Source organism: Electrona antarctica (genome assembly GCF_951216825.1).
Source record: "Electrona antarctica genome assembly, chromosome: 24".
Taxonomy (NCBI): domain Eukaryota; kingdom Metazoa; phylum Chordata; class Actinopteri; order Myctophiformes; family Myctophidae; genus Electrona; species Electrona antarctica.
Window position 1 is genome coordinate 1,187,102 of NC_136803.1, and position 21,029 is coordinate 1,208,130.

The 21,029-nt window shown below is 44.3% G+C and overlaps 1 protein-coding gene and 2 long non-coding RNA genes across 4 annotated transcripts in view; all 3 read left to right on the plus strand.

Annotated features, from left to right (window-relative positions):
• retreg2 (reticulophagy regulator family member 2) overlaps positions 1 to 3,136 on the plus strand; it is a 16,337-nt gene extending 13,201 nt beyond the window's left edge. The window contains exons 8-9 of the mRNA XM_079494931.1: positions 23 to 149; positions 443 to 3,136. Coding sequence (XP_079351057.1) covers positions 23 to 149; positions 443 to 1,608 — 1,293 coding nt within the window. The 3' untranslated portion in view covers positions 1,609 to 3,136. The remainder of the gene's footprint in view (positions 1 to 22; positions 150 to 442) is intronic.
• Positions 3,137 to 5,462: 2,326 nt separating this feature from the next.
• LOC306916881 lies at positions 5,463 to 8,944 on the plus strand. 2 transcript variants are annotated; one of them, XR_013789040.1, is made up of 2 exons: positions 5,463 to 8,648; positions 8,681 to 8,944. It is a non-coding gene; the product is annotated as an uncharacterized lncRNA (long non-coding RNA). The 2 variants fall into 2 exon arrangements; XR_013789041.1 differs by having other exon boundaries at positions 8,685 to 8,944.
• Positions 8,945 to 14,205: 5,261 nt separating this feature from the next.
• LOC306916880 lies at positions 14,206 to 20,996 on the plus strand. Its single transcript, XR_013789039.1, has 3 exons — positions 14,206 to 14,453; positions 14,531 to 14,731; positions 19,511 to 20,996. It is a non-coding gene; the product is annotated as an uncharacterized lncRNA (long non-coding RNA).
• The last annotated feature ends 33 nt before the right edge of the window (positions 20,997 to 21,029 follow it).

Genomic DNA, 21,029 nt, shown 5'->3' on the forward strand with positions numbered 1-21,029 from the left:
GTCATGATGATGTCATCACCAGGTGGATGCTAAGCTAACGGCGCTAGCCATGGCCATCACGGACTCTGAGCTGTCGGACGAGGAGGCGTCCATCTTGGAGAGCGGAGGCTTCTCCGTATCCCGGGCAACGACCCCTAACCTGTCTGAAGGTAACTGTTTCGGAGAGCCGACTTCAGTCATTTTCAAGTTACTGTAGTCACTTCAGTTCAAGACTGGAGTAGATTGTGATGAAATCCTATGTATTGAATCGAGAATTATTTTGATCGTTTTTGGATTGAGAATCGAGTTGAATCGAAAAAAACGATTTTGAATCGAATCGTGACCCCAAGAATCGGAATCGAATCGAATCGTGGGACACCCAAAGATTCACAGCCCTAACGTGTGTTTATAGTAGTTTGTGTAGAGTGAATAACGTGTGTTTTTGTCTCCTCCCGCTGGTCAGATCTGGACGTGCAGAGTGTCCACAGTGAGCCGGATGAATCCTGTCTGACCTCCGACCTTCTGACCTCTGACCTGACCGAGTTCCTCCCGTCCGTCCAGGAGGTTCCCTCCGTGGAGCACGGCCTGTTCCACGTCCCCCCGCGTGGCCCCCAGGGGCCCCTACAGGCTTCAGATGGGGAGCGTCCCCTCAGCCTGCTGCAGCAGCTGGCCTCACCGCTCCACTTCGTCAACACGCACTTCAACGGACACGTGGCGGGAGGCGACGGCAGGTTAGGGGGCGGGGCCACCACCGCCGCATCGCTGCTCCTGGGGGCCGTGGGGGTGCAGGAGGAGGAAGAGGAGGGGGAGAGATTAGGAGCCTCCTCCTCCCCACCCGACGACGTCGTCCCGCAGCACCACCGCTCCCTGGAGGCGCTCAGCGAGGAGATCGTGAGCACAGCCATCTCCACGGTAGTGCAGAACACTCTGACGGCCCTGACGCGTTCCGGCTCGGAGGACCACCTCCCTCTGCTGCGTTCCGGCTCGGAGGACCAGCCCGCCGTGGAGACCCTCTCCTCCCTGGAACACTCCCTCCCCACGGAGACGACGCCGGAGGAGACCGACGCCGTTGCCGGTCGCACTTATATGACCTTCTCCACCGACACGCCCCCCGGGGGCGCGGAAGACGAGCCGGAACCAGCGGTCGTTTCCTCCTCTCTGGACCACTCCCTCCCCGGCGAGACCACGGAGACCCTGCGTTCCGGCTCTAAGGACCACTTCCTTCCCAGCGAGACCACAGAGACCCTGCGTTCCCGATCAAAGGACCCGTTCCTCCCTAGTGAGACGGCGCCCAGCGAGACGGCGCCCAGCGAGACGGCGCCCAGCGAGACGGCGCCCGGCGAGAGCGTCGCCGGCGCTCTGCCCGCGGAGGACGACGGCGGCGCGGCTGATCAGCGAGCCACTACGACCTCCACCGAAACGCCCGGCGGGGACGAGCCGGAACAGACGGCCCTCGTTGCCGCGGCGACTGTCGAGGAAGAGGACTTTGAGCTCCTGGACCAAAGCGAACTGGACGAGGAGGGGGGGCGGGGCCTAGTCGGCTCCGTCGTGGGAGGGACCACCACCTCCTCGGGAGCTACGGACACGCCCCCGTCTCCCCCCCTGCACCAACCAGAGGAGTCCTCCTAGCTTCTACCCTGTTGCCCCCGCCCCCCTAACCCAGGAACAACCCCCCCCCCCCCTGTTCCCCCACCGATCCAAAAACCCATTGTTTTAGTCTGAATCTGTACATTACAAGTACATTTATATACATAGCTACTGATATAGATACGTGTATAGATACATACATACCTACTGATATGCTATAGTTACATGTTTATATGCATACCTACTGATATGTACATAATACCCACTGCTACGCCAGAACCGCCGCTCAGCGGGACGCGAGTCGGGCCGATCGGAGCGCTAACATTAGCGCTAACTAGGGATGCACCGAAAGGGAAATTCTTGGCCGAAAACCGAATAACAGCCTGAATATGATTATTTATATATATATATATATATATACAGTTGGGTGCCACCGATATTGTCCCTTATCATTTGACCCATTCAGGCCTGACCTCAACATTTAAAAAAATCCTTCTAATCCCCTAAAATAAATATTTTCACGATTTTTCAAAGGACAATATCGATGGCCTCCAACTGTGTGTGTATATATATATATATATATATATATATATATATATATCTCTTTTACCAGTTGCTGTCATGGCCGTACCTTTGTTGCCATAAGTACAGGCATGTGTGTGCGCGGCGTGCTTGAAGCCACGTTTCCATCACGTCATCACAACAAAGCGGTAGATTTAGGTAACCTCGCTTCTTTGCCTAATTGAATTTGGCTCTAAATAAAAATCAATCGAACCGAATTCCGAATATAGGAAACAGTTGGCGGAAAGCCGAATAGCCGAATATGATTAATATTATATATATTCTTTTCTTCCTTTTTTACAGTTTTTGTAGGTAGGCCTACAAAAACTGACATGACATTGCAGGCATGGCCGTACCTAAAGCTACCCGACTATGGCAAAAATGGCAAAACTTCAATAATACTCACTATGTGCTTGTAGCCGCATTTTGATCACGTCATCACAACAAAAACTTAGGTTATGTAGGTAACCCCGTGTTTTGACTATTCTTGGTGATATTTTTTCTGCCTATTCGAGGCTGAAACCGAATAGGCCGAAAATGCATTTTTTTTTTAGCCATTTTCGGCCGGATATTTTCCGCGGCCGAATATTCGGTGCATCACTAGCGCTTAACGTTAAAACCACTCCAACTCCTATAATATTTGTGCTCACGTTGCGAGTGTGTGGCGAAAACAGACGAGCTCGCAGCTCGTGGCTTTGGCCCCGTTGCTGTGAGCTCTGTGAGCACACTGGACGTTTTATCAGAATGTTTGCTTGTTTTGTTTTGTTTTATTTTATTTATCTTTTTATTTGGCAGAATGTTGGGCCTATTACTATGACATGCCCCAGAAATGGGACACTACCAGGGGGGGGGGGGGGGGGGGGGGGGGGTTCATGTGGTCACAAAACCCCGAAGACAGTTTGATTGTTGTCGGCCGTACTTCCGTCCCATCAAGGTTTTTGCACACATTTTCACGGTTTTTCAAAAAAAAATAGCAGATCTACTACAAGCTCATAGATCTGCTATTTTTCCCACGGCTAAAGTTTAAAACGGTGGTCAAAAAAATAAGTGGTTTAACCCATTCTGTTATACTTTAGCTATTGCAAAAATAGCAGATCTACAAGCTCGTAGCGCGCCACCGAGTGGCGCGCTACGAGCTTGTAGGTCTGCTATTTTTTAAAAATCGTAAGAAATGCGGCACAAATCTTTGAATATATATTCTTTCAGAGCAAACTTTTTTTTTATGTCGACGTCAGGCCTAAATGGGTTAAAGATATGAGGTGACACAGACGCGTCCTCACAGGGTCTCGACATGCTGTTTTCACTGACTTACAGGAGGTTCTGTTGTTCGGACGGTCCCATCCAGAGACGGATTTTAAATCCATTAATGTCATATAAATTATTTAATTTGACGGTCAGGGGGGGGGGGGGGGGCATGCATTTTATGGTTAAAGCCCTGGAGCCTGATTTTCTATACGAAATTGTGTGTGTGTGTGTGTGTATATATATATATATATATATATATATATATATATATATATATATATATACTTACATACAGTATATATACCCAGCGGTATTAGTGGTGCACGATATAATCGGTAGCATATGGAAATCGGCCGGATCGGTCTAAAAATAATCCTGATTATTTAATATTGATGAGACAATAGTAATGTCTCCGTCAACGGCTCCGTTTGCTTCCGTTTCGTGTATTTCTAATGTTTGACGGCAGCGTTTAACCCATTTTGACCTGAGATCAGATTCTAAAAATGTCTTCTAAATCGTTCTTCGATTTTTCAAAAATAGCAGACCTACAAGCTCGTAGCGCGCCACTCGGTGGCGCGCTATGAGCTTGTAGATCTGCTATTTTTCAATAGCTAAAGCATAACATAATGCTTAAAACACCAAAAAGGGTTCCCGCCCCAAATGGATTAATCCGTATAATATCAGAATGGGTCAGAATTGGTCATAATTTCATAATCGTGCACCCCTAACACACGATGTATAATTTGAACCTTACGATCCTAAACCCCCTTGTTGTGTTGAACTGTGTATTCTCCTTGCTCTCCGACCTTGCCGAGCGAAACGCCTCGCAACTAACTGACCGTTTTCTTATACGTACGTGCGTTATGTTTAATACTAACTAACTCGGAGGTTAAGAAAGGGTCTACTTTGTGTCCCTGGGACCCACGCATGCCACGCATCATCATCACGCACGTGACCTTAGTCTCGCGTAGCCAGACAACTATTCCATAATCTCTGAATGCTTTATAGAGTCTGGAACTACACCTCCTGAATGCTATATAGAGTCTGGAACTACACCTCCTGAATGCTATATAGAGTCTGGAACTACACCTCCTGAATGCTATATAGAGTCTGGAACTACACCTCCTGAATGCTATATAGAGTCTGGAACTACACCTCCTGAATGCTATATAGAGTCTGGAACTACACCTCCTGAATGCTATATAGAGTCTGGAACTACACCTCCTGAATGCTATATAGAGTCTGGAACTACACCTCCTGAATGCTATATAGAGTCTGGAACTACACCTCCTGAATGCTATATAGAGTCTGGAACTACACCTCCTGAATGCTATATAGAGTCTGGAACTACACCTCCTGAATGCTATATAGAGTCTGGAACTACACCTCCTGAATGCTATATAGAGTCTGGAACTACACCTCTCGAAATCGGAGTAATCTGTTTGTCATTTCCGTTCATATAAATATATTTTAAAATATCTTTAGAGCTTATTTTTTTTATTTCCTTTTCTGCTTAGCAACAAACTATATATGATTGGATGATTTCCATTCATATTAGGATACATTTGCGCGACTGTAAAGACGAAACTGAAGTGGGGAGGAGGCTCCACTTCCGCTTTATATTTGACTTATGATCAGAGCTTCAGTTGCTCCAGACTGTATGACGGAAGCATTTATATTTGACTCATGATCAGAGCTTCCGTTGCTCCAGACTGTACGACGGAAGCATTTATATTTGACTCATGATCAGAGCTTCTGTTGCTCAAGACTGTACGACGGAAGCATTTATATTTGACTCATGATCAGAGCTTCAGTTGCTCCAGACTGTATGACGGAAGCATTTATATTTGACTCATGATCAGAGCTTCAGTTGCTCCAGACTGTACGACGGAAGCATTTATATTTGACTCATGATCAGAGCTTCAGTTGCTCCAGACTGTACGACGGAAGCATTTATATTTGACTCATGATCAGAGCTTCCGTTGCTCCAGACTGTACGACGGAAGCATTTATATTTGACTCATGATCAGAGCTTCCGTTGCTCCAGACTGTACGACGGAAGCATTTATATTTGACTCATGATCAGAGCTTCAGTTGCTCCAGACTGTACGACGGAAGCATTTATATTTGACTCATGATCAGAGCTTCCGTTGCTCCAGACTGTACGACGGAAGCATTTATATTTGACTCATGATCAGAGCTTCAGTTGCTCCAGACTGTACGACGGAAGCGAGTGTACTAGCCTAACCCTAACCCAACGTGAGACTAGCCTAACCCTAACCCAACGTGAGACTACCCTAACCCTAACCCAACGTGAGACTACCCTAACCCTAACCCATGCCATGCGCTGCGCTCGCACAGTATACATACACCACGGTTTAAATCCTTGACAAGTCAAACCGTTAGAATCAAAAGAATGATATTTTATTACTGGGAAGAAACAAAAAACGTCTTTGAAAAGGGAGAAGTCCTTGAGGACACGTTATGCATTTCACCCGATTTAAAAACAACATGAAAATACAACACAAACTGTAGCTGTTAGTAGTACATTAGTGGTACTGTACGCTTAGGGTTATGGTTAGTAGTACAGTAGTGGTACTGTACGCTTATGGTTATGGTTAGGAGTACAGTAGTGGTACTGTACGCTTGGCTGTATGAAGACGCTGGCTTTTGCATTGGTGGCGTCGGGGCTGATTAAATACTAAACTAAATATCACTATTATTTATTTCTAACTTTCGATCGAGTAATCGATCGATTTTAGTAGATTATTATACTAAATCTATTCGTATTTTTTGTTCGTGTTGATTCGTAGATTATTTGGGGTTAATTTCCCAGCCCTGACTGACGTTATACTGCTCAGGATCTGAATCTCCGGGCTGGGCTGTACCCATGACCATATATGGGCTGTACCCATGACCATATATGGGCTGTACCCATGACCATATATGGGCTGTAACCATGTCCAACATCCTCCGTCCGCCATGTTGTGTTTGTACGATCGACTAACCATTTCGTCATAGTACACTGTGTGTGTGTACTACTAACTACTACTACTACTACTACTACCCATAGTGCACTATGTGTGTACTATACCAGGGGTTCTCAACGTTTTTGGCCGGGGACCCCCGAAAATGCTTTGGCAACGTCTCGGGACCCCCGCCCCGCCCCCTCCCGACCCCCAATATAAATTGACTGCTACAATAACCTTAAACCATTTTGGGCGGGAACCCCTTTTGGTGTTTTAAGCATTGTTATAATTTAGCTATTTAAAAATAGCAGATCTACAAGCTCACAGCGCGCCACCGAGTGGCGCGCTACGAGCTTGTAGGTCTGCTATTTTTGAAAAATCGTGAAAAAAAAATTAAAAATATATATATATTTTTTTTGAAAATAATTTCGGGACCCCCTAAAATAATTTGGCGACCCCCCCCGAGGGTCGCGACCCACGGGTTGAGAACCCCTGTACTATACTAACCTCGCCTTTTCTCTAGAGTCACAATTATTCCAAGTTGTGCGACAGCGGCGCGAACCCTAGACGGCACATCTACGACGTCCTGAGCTTGTAGACGAGCAGTTTTTTCTGTCGCACGGCGCTGCCGCGCAAATCTGGCCTACAGCAGTGGTTCCCAAAGTGGACCCTAACGGGTCCATTTGGTTCCATGTGTACACTCTCAGAGTGAAATTCACTTTGATTTTACAATATAAATCGGGGGTCCCAGAGATGGAAATGCCATTAAATGGGGCGTCCGTAGACTAATGCATGTCAAACTGGGGGGTGTCCTTGAAATTAAACGGGTTGAGAATCACTGCTAGAGCCGTAAAAATCTTCTCTTATGGGGGGGGGGGCATATATTTGCAAATGGGGGTCCACAGGCTAATTAGTGTCAATCAGGGGGTCCTTGACATGATAGCGTTTGGGAACCACTGGCATACTGTACGCCTACTGTACGCCTACTGTACGCCTGTGTGGCTCCTTGTGTACAAAGACCCTCTAAAACGGAAAGTTTTTTAATATTCTGCATGTACAAAGCGGCCCTCGTCGTCCTGGTGTGAACTGTGTGCAGCAGTGTTGATTTGGTCAGTGAATTTAGATTCAAGTCATGTTCTGTGGAATAAAACCTATTTTAGTTTTAGTCACGTTTTAGTCATCTGAAATATCTTTGTGTTTAGTTCAAATCTACAGTTTTTTTTTTGTCGACAAAAGTCGGCCACGGTGATGGTGTTCTGATGGCAGATTTGACACTTTTGGTCGCGTGCTGAAAATAGCCGATCTACAAACGCACAACGCGGCGCGCTGCGACGCGTTGTGTGCTTGTAGATCGGATTTATTTCAGAGTGCAACAGCCGAGCGCATCCAAACATAAAATTATCTCTTGTCCACTAGTCCCTCGCTAACATTAAGCCATCATTGTCAATACATGATGGCTTAGTTTTTATTTAGTTTTCTTCAGGGAAAAAGGGTAGTCGACGAAATCAACACTGGTGTCCAGATGACACTCCTCTGGTGTCCAGATGACACTCCTCTGGTGTCCGGGTGACACTCCTCTGGTGTCCAGATGACACTCCTCTGGTGTCCAGATGACACTCCTCTGGTTTCCGGGTGACACTCTTCTGGTGTCCAGATGACACTCCTCTGGTGTCCAGATGACACTCCTCTGGTGTCCAGATGACACTCCTCTGGTGTAAACTGTACAGTTATTAGTGAAAAACTTGCAACCGGAGACTTTCAGGTCAAGTTGAGCCTGTCGGAAAAAACGTGTAACTTATAATACAGTGGTGGTTCTCAACCTTTTCAGGCCCCCAACCCCCCCACAATAATCCTATTTGAACTGGGGACCCCCACAATAATCCTATTTGAACTGGGGACCCCCACAATAATCCTATTTGAACTGGGGACCCCCCACAATAACCCTATTTGAACTGGGGACCCCCCACAATAACCCTATTTGAACTGGGGACCCCCCACAATAACCCTATTTGAACTGGGGACCCCCCACAATAACCCTATTTGAACTGGGGACCCCCACCCGGAAGGGGGAGATTTATTTTGATGCAGTAAGGGTCTTTTCCTTTGCTTTCTTTTTGGGTATCAAAAAGGTCTTAAAAGTCTTAACTTTGTCACCCGACCCACAGGTTGAGAACCACTGGTTTAATATGAGTGTTTTTAACACACCTGCATTTTTATTTAAAAACAATAAAAAATAAAACAAAAAAGCAACTCCTCCCTCGATGTAAATTAATACAGGAAGTGGTGATGTCACATTTAGAGAAGGATGTTGACAGGCAGGCAGGCAGACAGACAGACAGACAGGCAGACAGACAGACAGACAGACAGACAAGTGTTTGTTTTATGCTTATAAACTATTGCTTCTTGAACTATACAGAAACAAGGCACTTAACTGTACAATGAAAAAAAGAAAAGAAATCTATTTTCTAATTTCTCCTATTTTCCCGATGAAGCATTCAATCTTTTACATGGTATGTAAATGTCAACAACAACCAGGGACACATTTAATAAAAAATAAAAAAAACCTGTGCATTTATTCTCCATTAATTCAATAAGTGGTGGAAGCAGAGCTGTGGAATAAAGAAAATAACAACCTGAAACTGATGATGTTGGGAATTAATTTCACTGTCTGCAGTCTGTCTGTCTAAGTGTGATGTGAGTGTCTGTCTGTGTTATATACGTCTACATAAAATGCTATGTATGCATGTATGTATGTGCCTGTAAGCAGGGCCGGTCCTGAGCAATCTGGCGCCCCAAGCAGGATTTTTCGAGACACTGTGGAGGCCCTGGGGGGAACGTGGGGACACTGTGGAGGCACTGGGGGTCCATTGGGGAGGCACTGTGGGGACACGGGGGAGGCTCTGTGGAGGCACTGGCGGGACACTGGCACCGGGGAGGTACTGGGGAGGCACTGGGGGGACACTGGTCAGACAGAGTTGGGACAGAGTTAAAAAAAAAAAAAAATTGTTGGCGCCCCCCTCCCCCATGGCGCTCGAAGCGGCCCGCTTCGTCGGCCTGTAGGAAGAACCGGGCCTGCCTGTAAGGTCTACGGCAAGTGCTACGGGCTAAAATGGAGTCTGAAGAGGTGGGTTTTCAGACTACGGCGGAAGACTGGGAGTGAGTCTGGAGTTCTGATTGCAATGGGAAGTTCATTGCATAGTTTATTTAATTGTTAATTGTTGCACTCCTACATCCATTCCCTGCACAGAGCTAATCATGACGTAGTCTTGGACACCGCACAACTCCATACATGCAACCTCTGATCTGCACCGCAATGTTTTTTCAAAATCTTTCAAAAGTATCGGATAGCTCGTAGCGCGGCACTCGGTGCCACGCTATGAGCTTGTAGATCTGCTATTTTTCAACAGCTAAAGTACAACATAATGCTATGAACACCAAAAGGGGTGAATAGGAGTAGATGAAGGTCCCACACCGGTTTGGTGCTCCCAGAGCCGGATTTACCTTGCTGAGGGCCCCCGGGCTGGAGCAAATTTGAGGGCCCCCCTTGGGGCGCGCGGCCACCCCGTTCAGAGACGGCGCATGTTTCCACAATTCCCCATTGCTTACCCTTTTCTAAACAATGAACCAAAACCTTGAAGTGACGTTCCGGGTTTACACTAATTCAACGTCAACAACGGAAAAGAAAATCCAACTTTAAACGGTTACACGAGCGTTACAGCGGTTGTTTAGCATGTTTTTCAAGGAAGTTGAAAAGCTTTAGCGCCTGCCCGGCGCCTCCCCTGGTCGAAAATGTCCAACTGACTTCAGTTCACTCGACATGCCCGCGCACACGCACCAATCCCTTGATAAACATGGAAGCGGCTGACTAAACCAACCGCTGTAACGCTCGTAACCGTTTAAAGTTGGATTTTCTTTTCCGTTGTTGACGTTGAATTAGTGTAAACCCGGAACGTCACTTCAAGGTTTTGGTTCATTGTTTAGAAAAGGGTAAGCAATGGGGAATTGTGGAAACATGCGCCGTCTCTGAACGGGGTGGGAGGGGCTCTTTCTGTGACCTCATCTCGGAGCTACAGAATGAGCGTAGGGAGAGGGCACATATGGGGCTAAGTTTGACATGCATTGGCCTACAGACCCCCATTTAATGGTATTTCTCTCTGGGACCCCCAATTTATATTGTAAAATCAATGTTAATTTAACTACAGGATAACAACCTAAACACAGCATCACTGTAGCGCCACCTCCTGTACACAAACGCACATAACATTCATTACAAATACAGGATAACTGCAATGAGTCAAATAATACAACTTAAGTTAATTTAAATCAACTCTTGCACATTCATTATGTTAAACAGGGTCAAAAAAAGGACACAGTGCTCTATTGAGATTTGGGCACAATATATTGAAAGATTGGAGCGCAGATCTGTCAGGATTCACAGATCGTGTTGCAGGCTATAAGTCAAACACCCTTCCCCATTATTTGGGCCATTTGGATCGTATTTCTTTCCTGACAGATCTGTGCTCCAATCTTTCAATATATTATTCCCACATCCCAATAGAGCACTGTGTCCTTCTTTGGGCCCTCAGGGGCCCCCAGGGGCAAAGCTTAAAAATGTGACCATCTTCTTTCAACTTTGGGCACTCTGCCTCAGTTTCAGTTAATTTGACCACCTTCCTTCAACGTTGGGCACCCTAATATGTGGTCTTTAAGTGGTGGGCCTGGGGTCATCCTAGGGGCTAGAAGGTCCAGGGAAAGGCCTACATACTCTCCAAGAGTTGGGAAAGAACATATCAAGAGTGGAGTGGTAGGCCCTTGGATTGACCAGTGAATGCAATGTACCCCACTTTGAGGTGTCATGTCTTAGGCCTAGATTTAGGGTAGGATTGAACCAGTCGCTCTGTAGCCATACAAAGGCCTAGGGTTCCCAGATTGTAAAATGTTGTTCCTCCATCTTGGGAGAGTATGTAGGCCTTTCACTGGACCTCCTAGCCACTAAGATGACCACAGAATCGATGTATATCGAAATGGAAACTCAACATATCGCATCGTTTCACTTTGTATCGTTTGAAATGCCAATCTGTGTTGAATCGTTGCAATGAAACTAAAAAATAAAATAAACTTAAAAAAAGATTGTATCTATACTAAGCACTAAGCTATTTAGCAATTTTAAGAAGGAAAAAATTTGTAATTACTTTTCCATTCCATATCGATATGGTCTATCGATAAATGTGTGAATTCTGTGTTCATGTCAAGGTGCAGGTTTGTACATATAATGTCCATGTATTTGGCAAAGAAACAATGTTTACTTTATATCCATAATAATGTTTCCCTTAAAAAAATTATCTGTCCACACTGTTTCACACAGATTTCATGTCGTTGCTAAATAGTTACTGTATCGATTTTAAATCATTGAATTGTATCGCCATAATGAACCAGTATCGCCCATGTGTCATTGTGACATCTCTGTTCACGTAGCAGACATAATATCACAGTACAGAAGATGTCATTTCATCTTTCCTGTTCTGAAGTGTTTCTGGACTCGGCATCCATCAGTAAATCAGAAGGATGCCAGCCCAGCACCCATTCTATGTCCTCCTGTAATGTTGGTACCATTAGGAGAGAGAACATGATGTTGGTACCATTAGGAGTGAACATGATGTTGGTACCATTAGGAGAGAACATGATATTGGTACCATTTTAGGAGAGAGAACATGATGTTGGTACCATTAGGAGAGAGAACATGATGTTGGTACCATTAGGAGAGAGAACATGATGTTGGTACCATTAGGAGAGAGAACATGATGTTGGTACCATTAGGAGAGATAACATTATGTTGGTACCATTAGGAGAGATAACATGATGTTGGTACCATTAGGAGAGATACCATGATGTTGTTACCATTAGGAGAGAGAACATGATGTTGGTACCATTAGGAGAGAGAACATGATGTTGGTACCATTAGGAGAGAACATGATGTTGGTACCATTTTAGGAGAGAGAACATGATGTTGGTACCATTAGGAGAGAACAGGCAAACCTTGATCAAAATAACAATCATTCTACATCTTCTAATTGTGTAGACTACTTGTAAATTAAGTAATGCTGATGATTTTACTCTTGAGAGTAACATGAAACCAAATGGACCCTTACAGGTCTGTTTGGTTTACATAAAAAAGAAAGTGTGTGTGTGAGAGAGAGACATTGAATTGTTAGATTTGATTCATCAAATGGTTTCTAAGTTTATATTTTAAATTATTTAGTGGCGTTAGACTTTGATGAGATCACAGTATAGCTATTCCACTGTGTTACACTGTACCATGCCTCCCCCTAGTGGCCGTTTATGGTATGTGCACCGTGCATGAAACTTAGTGTAATTCAGGCATAAATGTTTCTTCGCCTGGAAAGGAGCCTTAGGTGGTTCGGGCATCTGGTTAGGATGCCTCTCGATCATCTCCCTAGGGAGGTCCTCGATGCACGTCCCACTGGGAGGAGACCCCCGGGGAAGACAAAGGCGCAGTTGGAGGAAACACATCGACTCACTGGCCTTGGAACGTCTCGGGATCCCCAGGAGGAAGTCACTAATGTTGCTCTGGAGAGGGAAGTCTGGAGCACTCTGGTGGAGCTGCTATTTTCACTACTTCTTACCGTTTTCATTGATTTATTCATGGAAATTATTGTTTTGCACCAGTGCTTCTCAAAGTGGGATCCGGGGACCCCCAGGGGTCCTTGGGTGGGTTCCAGGGGGTCCCCAATGCAGCATGACACTCGTTTGAAGCACACGACTAGACACCAGCGCGCTGTTTTCATCTTTAAAATGTCATTCATAAAATTTTGGGGCAGGCCCGTCTAGAGTTTGAATGGACAGGTATCAGTCAAAAGGGAGACATCGAAGAGGAAAGATGGATCAAGGTCAAAACAGGTCAGCTCCATATTTGGAGATCTAAGGGTGGCAGTGTCTTGAGTGTACAGGGACTGACGGCATGACAGGTTTTGCAGGTTTTCATAGTAATCTGCGAACCAGGGTCGCAATATTTTTACTTTTATTTGATTGGCATATTTATCTTATTTTGATTTGTTTATTTGCAGTGTGTGATTAGTTTAGAGGCTTCAGTAGGCCCTGAAGCCTTCACCGCTTATTACCAATTTGCCACTTGTGGGCTTATAGTCCCATTTTTTATGTTTATAATAACCCCTCCTTCCCTTCGTATTTTAACACGACTTCCTTTTTAAGATTCAATAAACTTGATGTTGAATAAACCTTTTTGGTACATCAGCCTCTGGTTCTGTTCATTCTGAACACTTAACCAATTTGGGGTACCTTACCTTTGTTCACTTACCTTGTCCAATATAAATACAATATATGGTTATGATCCCTCACTCCTATCTGTGAGGGTGGTGTAGTCATTATCTCGTATAATATATTAGCCCTGCTATATAAACATTAGGCTATGTTTTCGAACATTGGGATTCTGCCACGGTCCGCTCCTCGCACCGTGGACTTTGACTGTCCTTATTTAGGTTTTGGACTTTTTGTAATTTCAGTATGCTCTGTTTTGGTCTTTGGTCATGTGTTCCTGACTGTTCTGTTACACTGTTGTTGCCTTGGCTTTGTTTGTCCTATTTTGTAGTATTGTACCTAGTGTTTCCTGTCTTCCTAGTTACTGTTTTCCTGCCTTGTCTAACCTTGTAATCGGTCAGTGTTTCCACCTGTGTCCTGTAAGTCCCCCAGCCTATCCCAGTGTTGATTGTCAGTTGAGTTCACCTGTGCCCTGTTATCCTGGGTCTATTTAAGTCCTGTGTTTGCATTGTTCTTGTTAGTTCCCTGTTGGGTGAGGTCCTGTTATGCATTTTGAGTTGTATCTGCCTTTGCCCCTGCCCCAGTTATGGAAGATCCTGAGTTTGATTAATGAATCCTTCTAAGTTTAATTGTTCTGCCTCAGTGGTCAGGTTCCTTACATACATAATTAATTAAAACATCTGCATAAATGCAATCTTTTACTTTGTCTATTGTAGTACACCTAGCCCTCATCGACAGGAACTCTTCCACATATCATTTATTTTAGAACACATGCCAGCGTTTCACCTCATCAATTCTAACTTGACAATCAAAAAGGTTATTATGATTATTCAACAGAAGAGTTCAAGGTGAATCCGTTATCAGTATATTTTAACAATGTTTTTTGTGTGTAGGGAACAGTTTATGGACAACAAGGTTGTCTTCGCTACAGACATAGCAACGACCCACTGTGCAGACAGAGCAACGACCCACTGCGCAGACAGAGCAACGACCCACTGTGCAGACAGAGCAACGACCCACTGCGCAGACAGAGCAACGACCCACTGCGCAGACAAGATGGACGACCCAGGATGGATGGATAAACATTACAGTGAGTGAGTACAACTCTGCACCCCCTGCTCTCTCTCTAACCGTGCACAAACACCCAGCATCATGTTTTATATTCAGTGGTAGAAGAAGTACTCGGATGTTTTACGGCCTGAAAGGTTTGTGAGCTGTTATTGACATGCATTATTTTGAAATTCCAGAGCCACAGGAACGCACCCAGGGTGCCGGCCCGCTTCCGGCGAGCCGCCCAACGTCCGAAACGGTTGAGAAATGACAGTTACTGTGTGGGGGTCCCTCTACTGTACCCTTCACTGTACTGTACTGTACTGTACTGTACTGTACTGTACTGTACTGTACTGTACTGTACTGTACTGTACTGTACTGTACTGTACTGTACTGGCACACCCGAAATCATCATATATACTGTTAATATGTGCGTGTGTGTTTGTGTGTGTGTTAGGTTGCGCACAGGTGGTGAAAAACAACCATGCTGTTTTCGTGCTCAGACGCACCCAGCCAGCCACCCAGCCACACACATAGTCACTTAACACTTAGGCCGCTATCATTTATTGAAAAATTAGGATCTAATTCACGCCAGCATTTTTTTAATTTTAGCTCTTATTTTGAAAAGCCGCCATTTCCGGTCCATGAGCAGTATGTCTTAACCTAGGAAACTACATGGAGCGGACAGGCCTTGTTTACCATCTGAAGCCAGACCGGAGCTCTGCAGAGCTCCAGATCATCATATCTGTGCCGTCAAAGAAACGCTGTTTTGACCAAAATGCCATCTGGGACAAGGAATAGGAGATACAGGCGATTGAAAGAAATGGATAGAATGGATTATTATGGCGACGACGATTTAAGATGGGCGATCCAGTGCTGTGCTAACAACACAGCTAGCTAACCGGCTAACGTGAGTAGCATTATGGCTCGAGCAATCGAACGCGCCATAAAAGCGCAATTGCCGTAGGCCGTCTCCAATGGCGTTAAGCGTCAGTATCAAAATTAGGCTTCAATTGACTTTAATCGTCGGCAATGGCGCGGAAACGGTTAAGGAAGTGGTTGCACCAAAAAAAATATATACATTTGTTTTATACATTTGAAAACTTGTAAAAGGCGAGGCGCGTGGGGAAAACGTTTTTCATTGGCTTTCCATCATGTAACTGATTTCCATACGTTGCTTGGTCGTATTGCAGTTGTTCATGTCGCAAAAATGAGGGCGAGGCTTGATTTCATAGGGAGTGCCAGATTGATTTCAGACGTCACATTTATCAGCGATACGACCGACATTACGCAAGGATCAGCTGTTTATGATCACTTCATAAATGCCTTGGCGACGTGAGCGCACGCCAAAACCCACGCTCGAATTTAAGGCAGGATTTACACTCCATTGATAAATGACCATAGGCTATATTCAATGAATGTTAGCCAGTATGAACTATGACTGGTTGTGGTTGTGTTTTTATAGACAGCGTACGTGTCACGTTAGTGTTACATTGAGCGGACACTAGCACTACTTAGCACTGTTAAGTTCTACTGTCGGCATCCTGTGTAGAGAGGATACGGAAAGTGTGTGTGTGTGTGTGTGTGTGTGTGTGTGTGTGTGTGTGTGTGTGTATTGGCGAATACAGTGGGCGGGCTTTAGACTGGATGTAAACCCTGCACAGTAGATAGAAACCCATTTATTTCCCCCCCTATATAAAATAATAAAAGAAAAAATGTGTACTGTATCTATTTACAACCAGGTAGAGTTTAACTATGTAATTGCTGTACTTTCAAATGGTTTTATGGGACACATTACAAATTGCATTGTTTGTTCTACTGGTTTAAACATGTCTGTTCTAGGTTACTTTATATCATTCCATTGGGAAATGTTGCCCTGGTTAGTGGTTTATGTCCAGCTGCCACATAAGGTCATATACAATTACAACGGTTTTACTGTACTGTACATTTAGCAATTAAAAGCAGGTCTGTCCGATCGTGTGTTTCTAGTGTTTGACAGCTAAAACTTGTGGGGGTGGTTATGAGTTGGGGGAGTGATTAAATGAGTGATTAGGGGTGGAGTTAAGTACCTCTTGTCCCCATTGTCACACACATTTATGGGCAGCTCGAGGTGTTTAAAAGGTTTAGAATATTCTCATGGCATTTCCTCAGCTTTCAGTTTCAAATGGTCATATCCTCCTTCAAATATTTGTCAATTAATGATCCATCATACGAAAGCCTATGTTCTGTACTTTAATAATCTGTAAAAAACTGGGTTGTCCATAGTTCTTCTGTAGCAGGCAAGTGTTGCTCACACAATATTTCTTCCTGAAATCAGGCAAAGACAAAAATGGTAAATGGTGCATTTATATAGCACATTCCAAGGCGCTTTACAAAGATTGTGCATTACATTCACCCTTTCACACACACACACACATTCATACACTGATGGCAGAGGAAACCATGCAAGGCACCAACCTGCTCATCGGGAGCAATTAGGGGTTCAAAGTCTTGCTCAAGGACACTTTGACACAAACTCAGGGGGAGCCCGAACTTGGAACCTTCCCAACCGGCAACTCTACCCCTGAGCCACTGCCGCCCAATAATCTCACATAATGGTTCTTCCTGAAATCAGGCGAGTATTTATCACGTAACGGTTCTTCCTGAAATCAGGCAAATATTTCTCATATAACAGTTTTCTTCCTGAAATTAGGCAAGTATTTCTCATGTAACAGTTTTCTTCCTGAAATCAGGCAAGTATTTCCCATGTAACGGTTCTTCCTGAAATCAGGCGAATATTTCTCATATAACAGTTTTCTTCCTGAAATCAGGCAAGTATTTCTCATGTAACAGTTTTCTTCCTGAAATCAGGCGAATATTTCTCATATAACAGTTTTCTTCCTGAAATCAGGCAAGTATTTCTCATGTAACAGTTTTCTTCCTGAAATCAGGCAAGTATTTCTCATGTAACAGTTTTCTTCCTGAAATCAGGCGAGTATTTCTCACATAACGGTTCTTCCTGAAATCAGGTGAATATTTCTCACGTGACGGTTCTTATTGGCATCAGGCAAGTATTGAGGGGAGGTCCTTTCTCCAGGTTCCTGGATTCCTTGAAACGTACTAAACCCATTTGATCAAGGCATCATCATGCACCGTGTACTACAGTCAATCTCATGATTCACCAGCAACATTTAATGTAAGGTGCAACTGTTACTTACTTATTTACTTACTTATGCCTACTGGGGCATCGGCCGTCAACGAGCAATCTCCAGGCATCTCTGTCTTGAGCCGTTCTCTCCAGCTGGTTCCAGGTCATCTTCATGGTCTTGATGTCTGCCTCCAGGTGCTACTGTTACTGCATTCTAAATAGGCCTACATACAAAATTGCAGTGGAAACTGATTGCATTCTAACTACATGTGTAAACGCTACATGTAAGCTACAAGCAAGTTACATGATCACAGTTTTGTTACAGTCCACTGTACAGGCCATTTGGTTTCCCAAATGTTTAGTATTGTAGCAGTCGGCGTGTGGCGCGCCTCATTGGTATGTGCCCAAAATAACAGATCTGTAAGCTGTTGAAAACGCCATGAGCGCTGTGCAGGGTTGGGAAGCAACGTATTACATGTAACGCCATTATGTAATCGGAGTAAAAAAAACAGTACAGTACTTTTTAAAATGTGTAATCTGGATTACAGACAGTAACGGGAATTACAGGCTTGATTACATTCTCACCTTCCCCTCATCAATTTTAGGGCTATAATATGTTAAAACAACAAACGATTTGACTAAAGAGCAACATTTCTGGCAAGGTTTCTGACAGTGTGTGACCCTTCTTTGTTTTTCAAAGATACCCTTTTAAAACAACAAACGATAAAAGAATCTAGTCGAAATAAATAGTACGCATGACACATGATCAGGGGCTGAGCTGTGTGTGTCGCTGCCACTACCCATAATGCACTGCACAGTGGGCACACGAGCAGCGGCGAATCCAACTCTCCAGTCCCCATGTTATATTTATTATATTATATTACATTATACCGCGTGATGATCTATAGCCAGCGGACACTCTGGTCAGTGATCTGTATAGGGGAAAAGAGGAGGCGGGGTGTGTGTGTGGAGCGCTCTGTAGTTGTGGGGACACGGGTGGAAAATGATTCAGATGATGATTCCGTTCAAATGGCACTCCAGTAGGCTATGCATTGCTCGCTATATGATGCAGACATAACCATAACTCTATGGATCATATCATTAACATGCAGCTCTCAACGGCTTCTGTGTTGACCAGTGTGGTGGTGATTAGGAATTATTATTATAATTAGGAATAAATGTACCTGAATGAATCATAAAAGGTCTACTTGAGAGCCAAATATTTTCTGAGGTGGTACTGATTTAACTTTTTTTCATAGGCTCAACATTCTTGTCTTGTTATCAATGGTAAAACTTGTTTTATCTAATGAAATAGTTTTGCATAAAAGTAATCCAAAAGTAAGTGAAAGTAACCACTTAGATATATCCTTTATTTCGGCGATAAGTCTGTTCTCTCATACACTCACTCGGAATATTGAACCATCTAGTGGCCTAACATTATGGTAATGGCCGAGCCTCGGGCCGACCCGGGTAGGGCCGGGCCTTAATTTTCGGGCCCGTTGAGAACTCTTAAGTCTCCTCCTTCACCTCCCCCTCCCCTCCTCCCTTTTCTCCCCCCTCTTGGTTGTGTGGGTTCGTTTCCCATCAGTGCGATTGTTATTAACACTGTACAGACTCATGGTCCAGTAAGACCTGCCACTAACTCGTCATCCGGGGAGCCTCTCCCCGGAGTCTCTTTTTGTCTCCCACTCTGCAGTTCCATGGACTTGTATTATGGAGCCCCAGCTGCCTATGAAGAGTGACTGTGGACCAGGCCTCTTCACGGAGCCTTCAATGAGCCTTTCAAGAGTGTGACCGTGGACGCCTTCTCTCAGAGCACGACCATGGACTGCTACCATATCATAGTACACCACCACACTGTATTTTATCTTCTTAATCCGAGTGCATTTTTATGGCTCTTGAAGCAGAGACAGGTACTCGCCCATCTCTTCCAAAACAAGTCAACAAGATACTGCATTTCTTTCACCCTTCAGCATCTATACGGGTCTTCTTTTGTGAACAGTTCAAGTGTCATGACTGAGGTGCTGACATATTTCCATTGCTGACCCACGGCAAAGACCAGGTCTGGGTTGGTATGGGTGTTTCATCGTGCAGAGAAGAAGCTTGGGGGCACTTTTGGGTCAAACAACAGTAGTGAGTTGGTGCTAGAGGCCCATTGGCTCTGTGTCTCTCCATTTGATGATGTTTGGCTGTAACCCCAAAGCTTGTGTAGGGAATTGAAGTCCCCTGTATATATGGCAGGTGTAACTTAGTACCAGCTGGAGTGAATTAATTCACATTATCATGTCTTCTGCAGATCAGCTTCCACCAACTTCTTCTGTTCTAATACCACCTTCTTTGCTATAATTTCAATATTTTGTTGTGAAGCACTTTGGTCAACTCTGGTTGTGTTAATATGTGCTATATAAATAATGGTTGATTTGATTTAATACCACCTCCTTCTACACGTCCTTTGGCAAAAGGTAGATCACGATCTACCAGTAGATCACAAAGGCTGTGCAGGTAGATCACATGACATGCCCCTAAAGAATGTTTAATTTAATATGAAAAATATATATTTTTGGCATCTGCCACTTGAATTAAGGTGACTTGATTGAGGCCTGTCGGCTCAAACCCACAATGCAATTTTTTTTTGAGTGTTGCTGTGTACAAAAACGTCTGTAGCATAGCATTACAAATTAAATACAAAAATCACACCCGTGTGAAGTGAGGGGCGTTCTTATCATCTTACAACATCGAGGAGGGAATTCGGTTTGGGAACTGCCCATAGATCCGAAGTCCCGTTAGTCCGAACATGCATTAAGGTATGATTAGGTGATGTAATGATGATTTAAAACAAACGGTGTCAAAACAAACATTAAATTCTCTTTATTTTCAATGGGATTTAATGTTTGTGTTGGTGACTAACATTAATTTCTCTTCATTGTCAATGGCGTTTATAAAACAAACATTGACCTAAAGACAAACCTTAAACCTGTGCTGGCGCCCCTAAAAAAAGGTACCTCTTCCCCTCTATTTCCCATTCTAAGTGCATTCAGTCTTAATGTATATGTAACGCCAGCTTCTAAAGCTCCCTCAGGTACACTATTTAAACTATTTTCAGCAATGGTATAATCATTTTTTCGGTCGGTAGATCTCTTTGAGCTTTGTTATTTTGAAAGTAGCTCTCAAGTCAAAAATGTGTGGGCACCCCTGTAGTCTAACACCACCTCCTA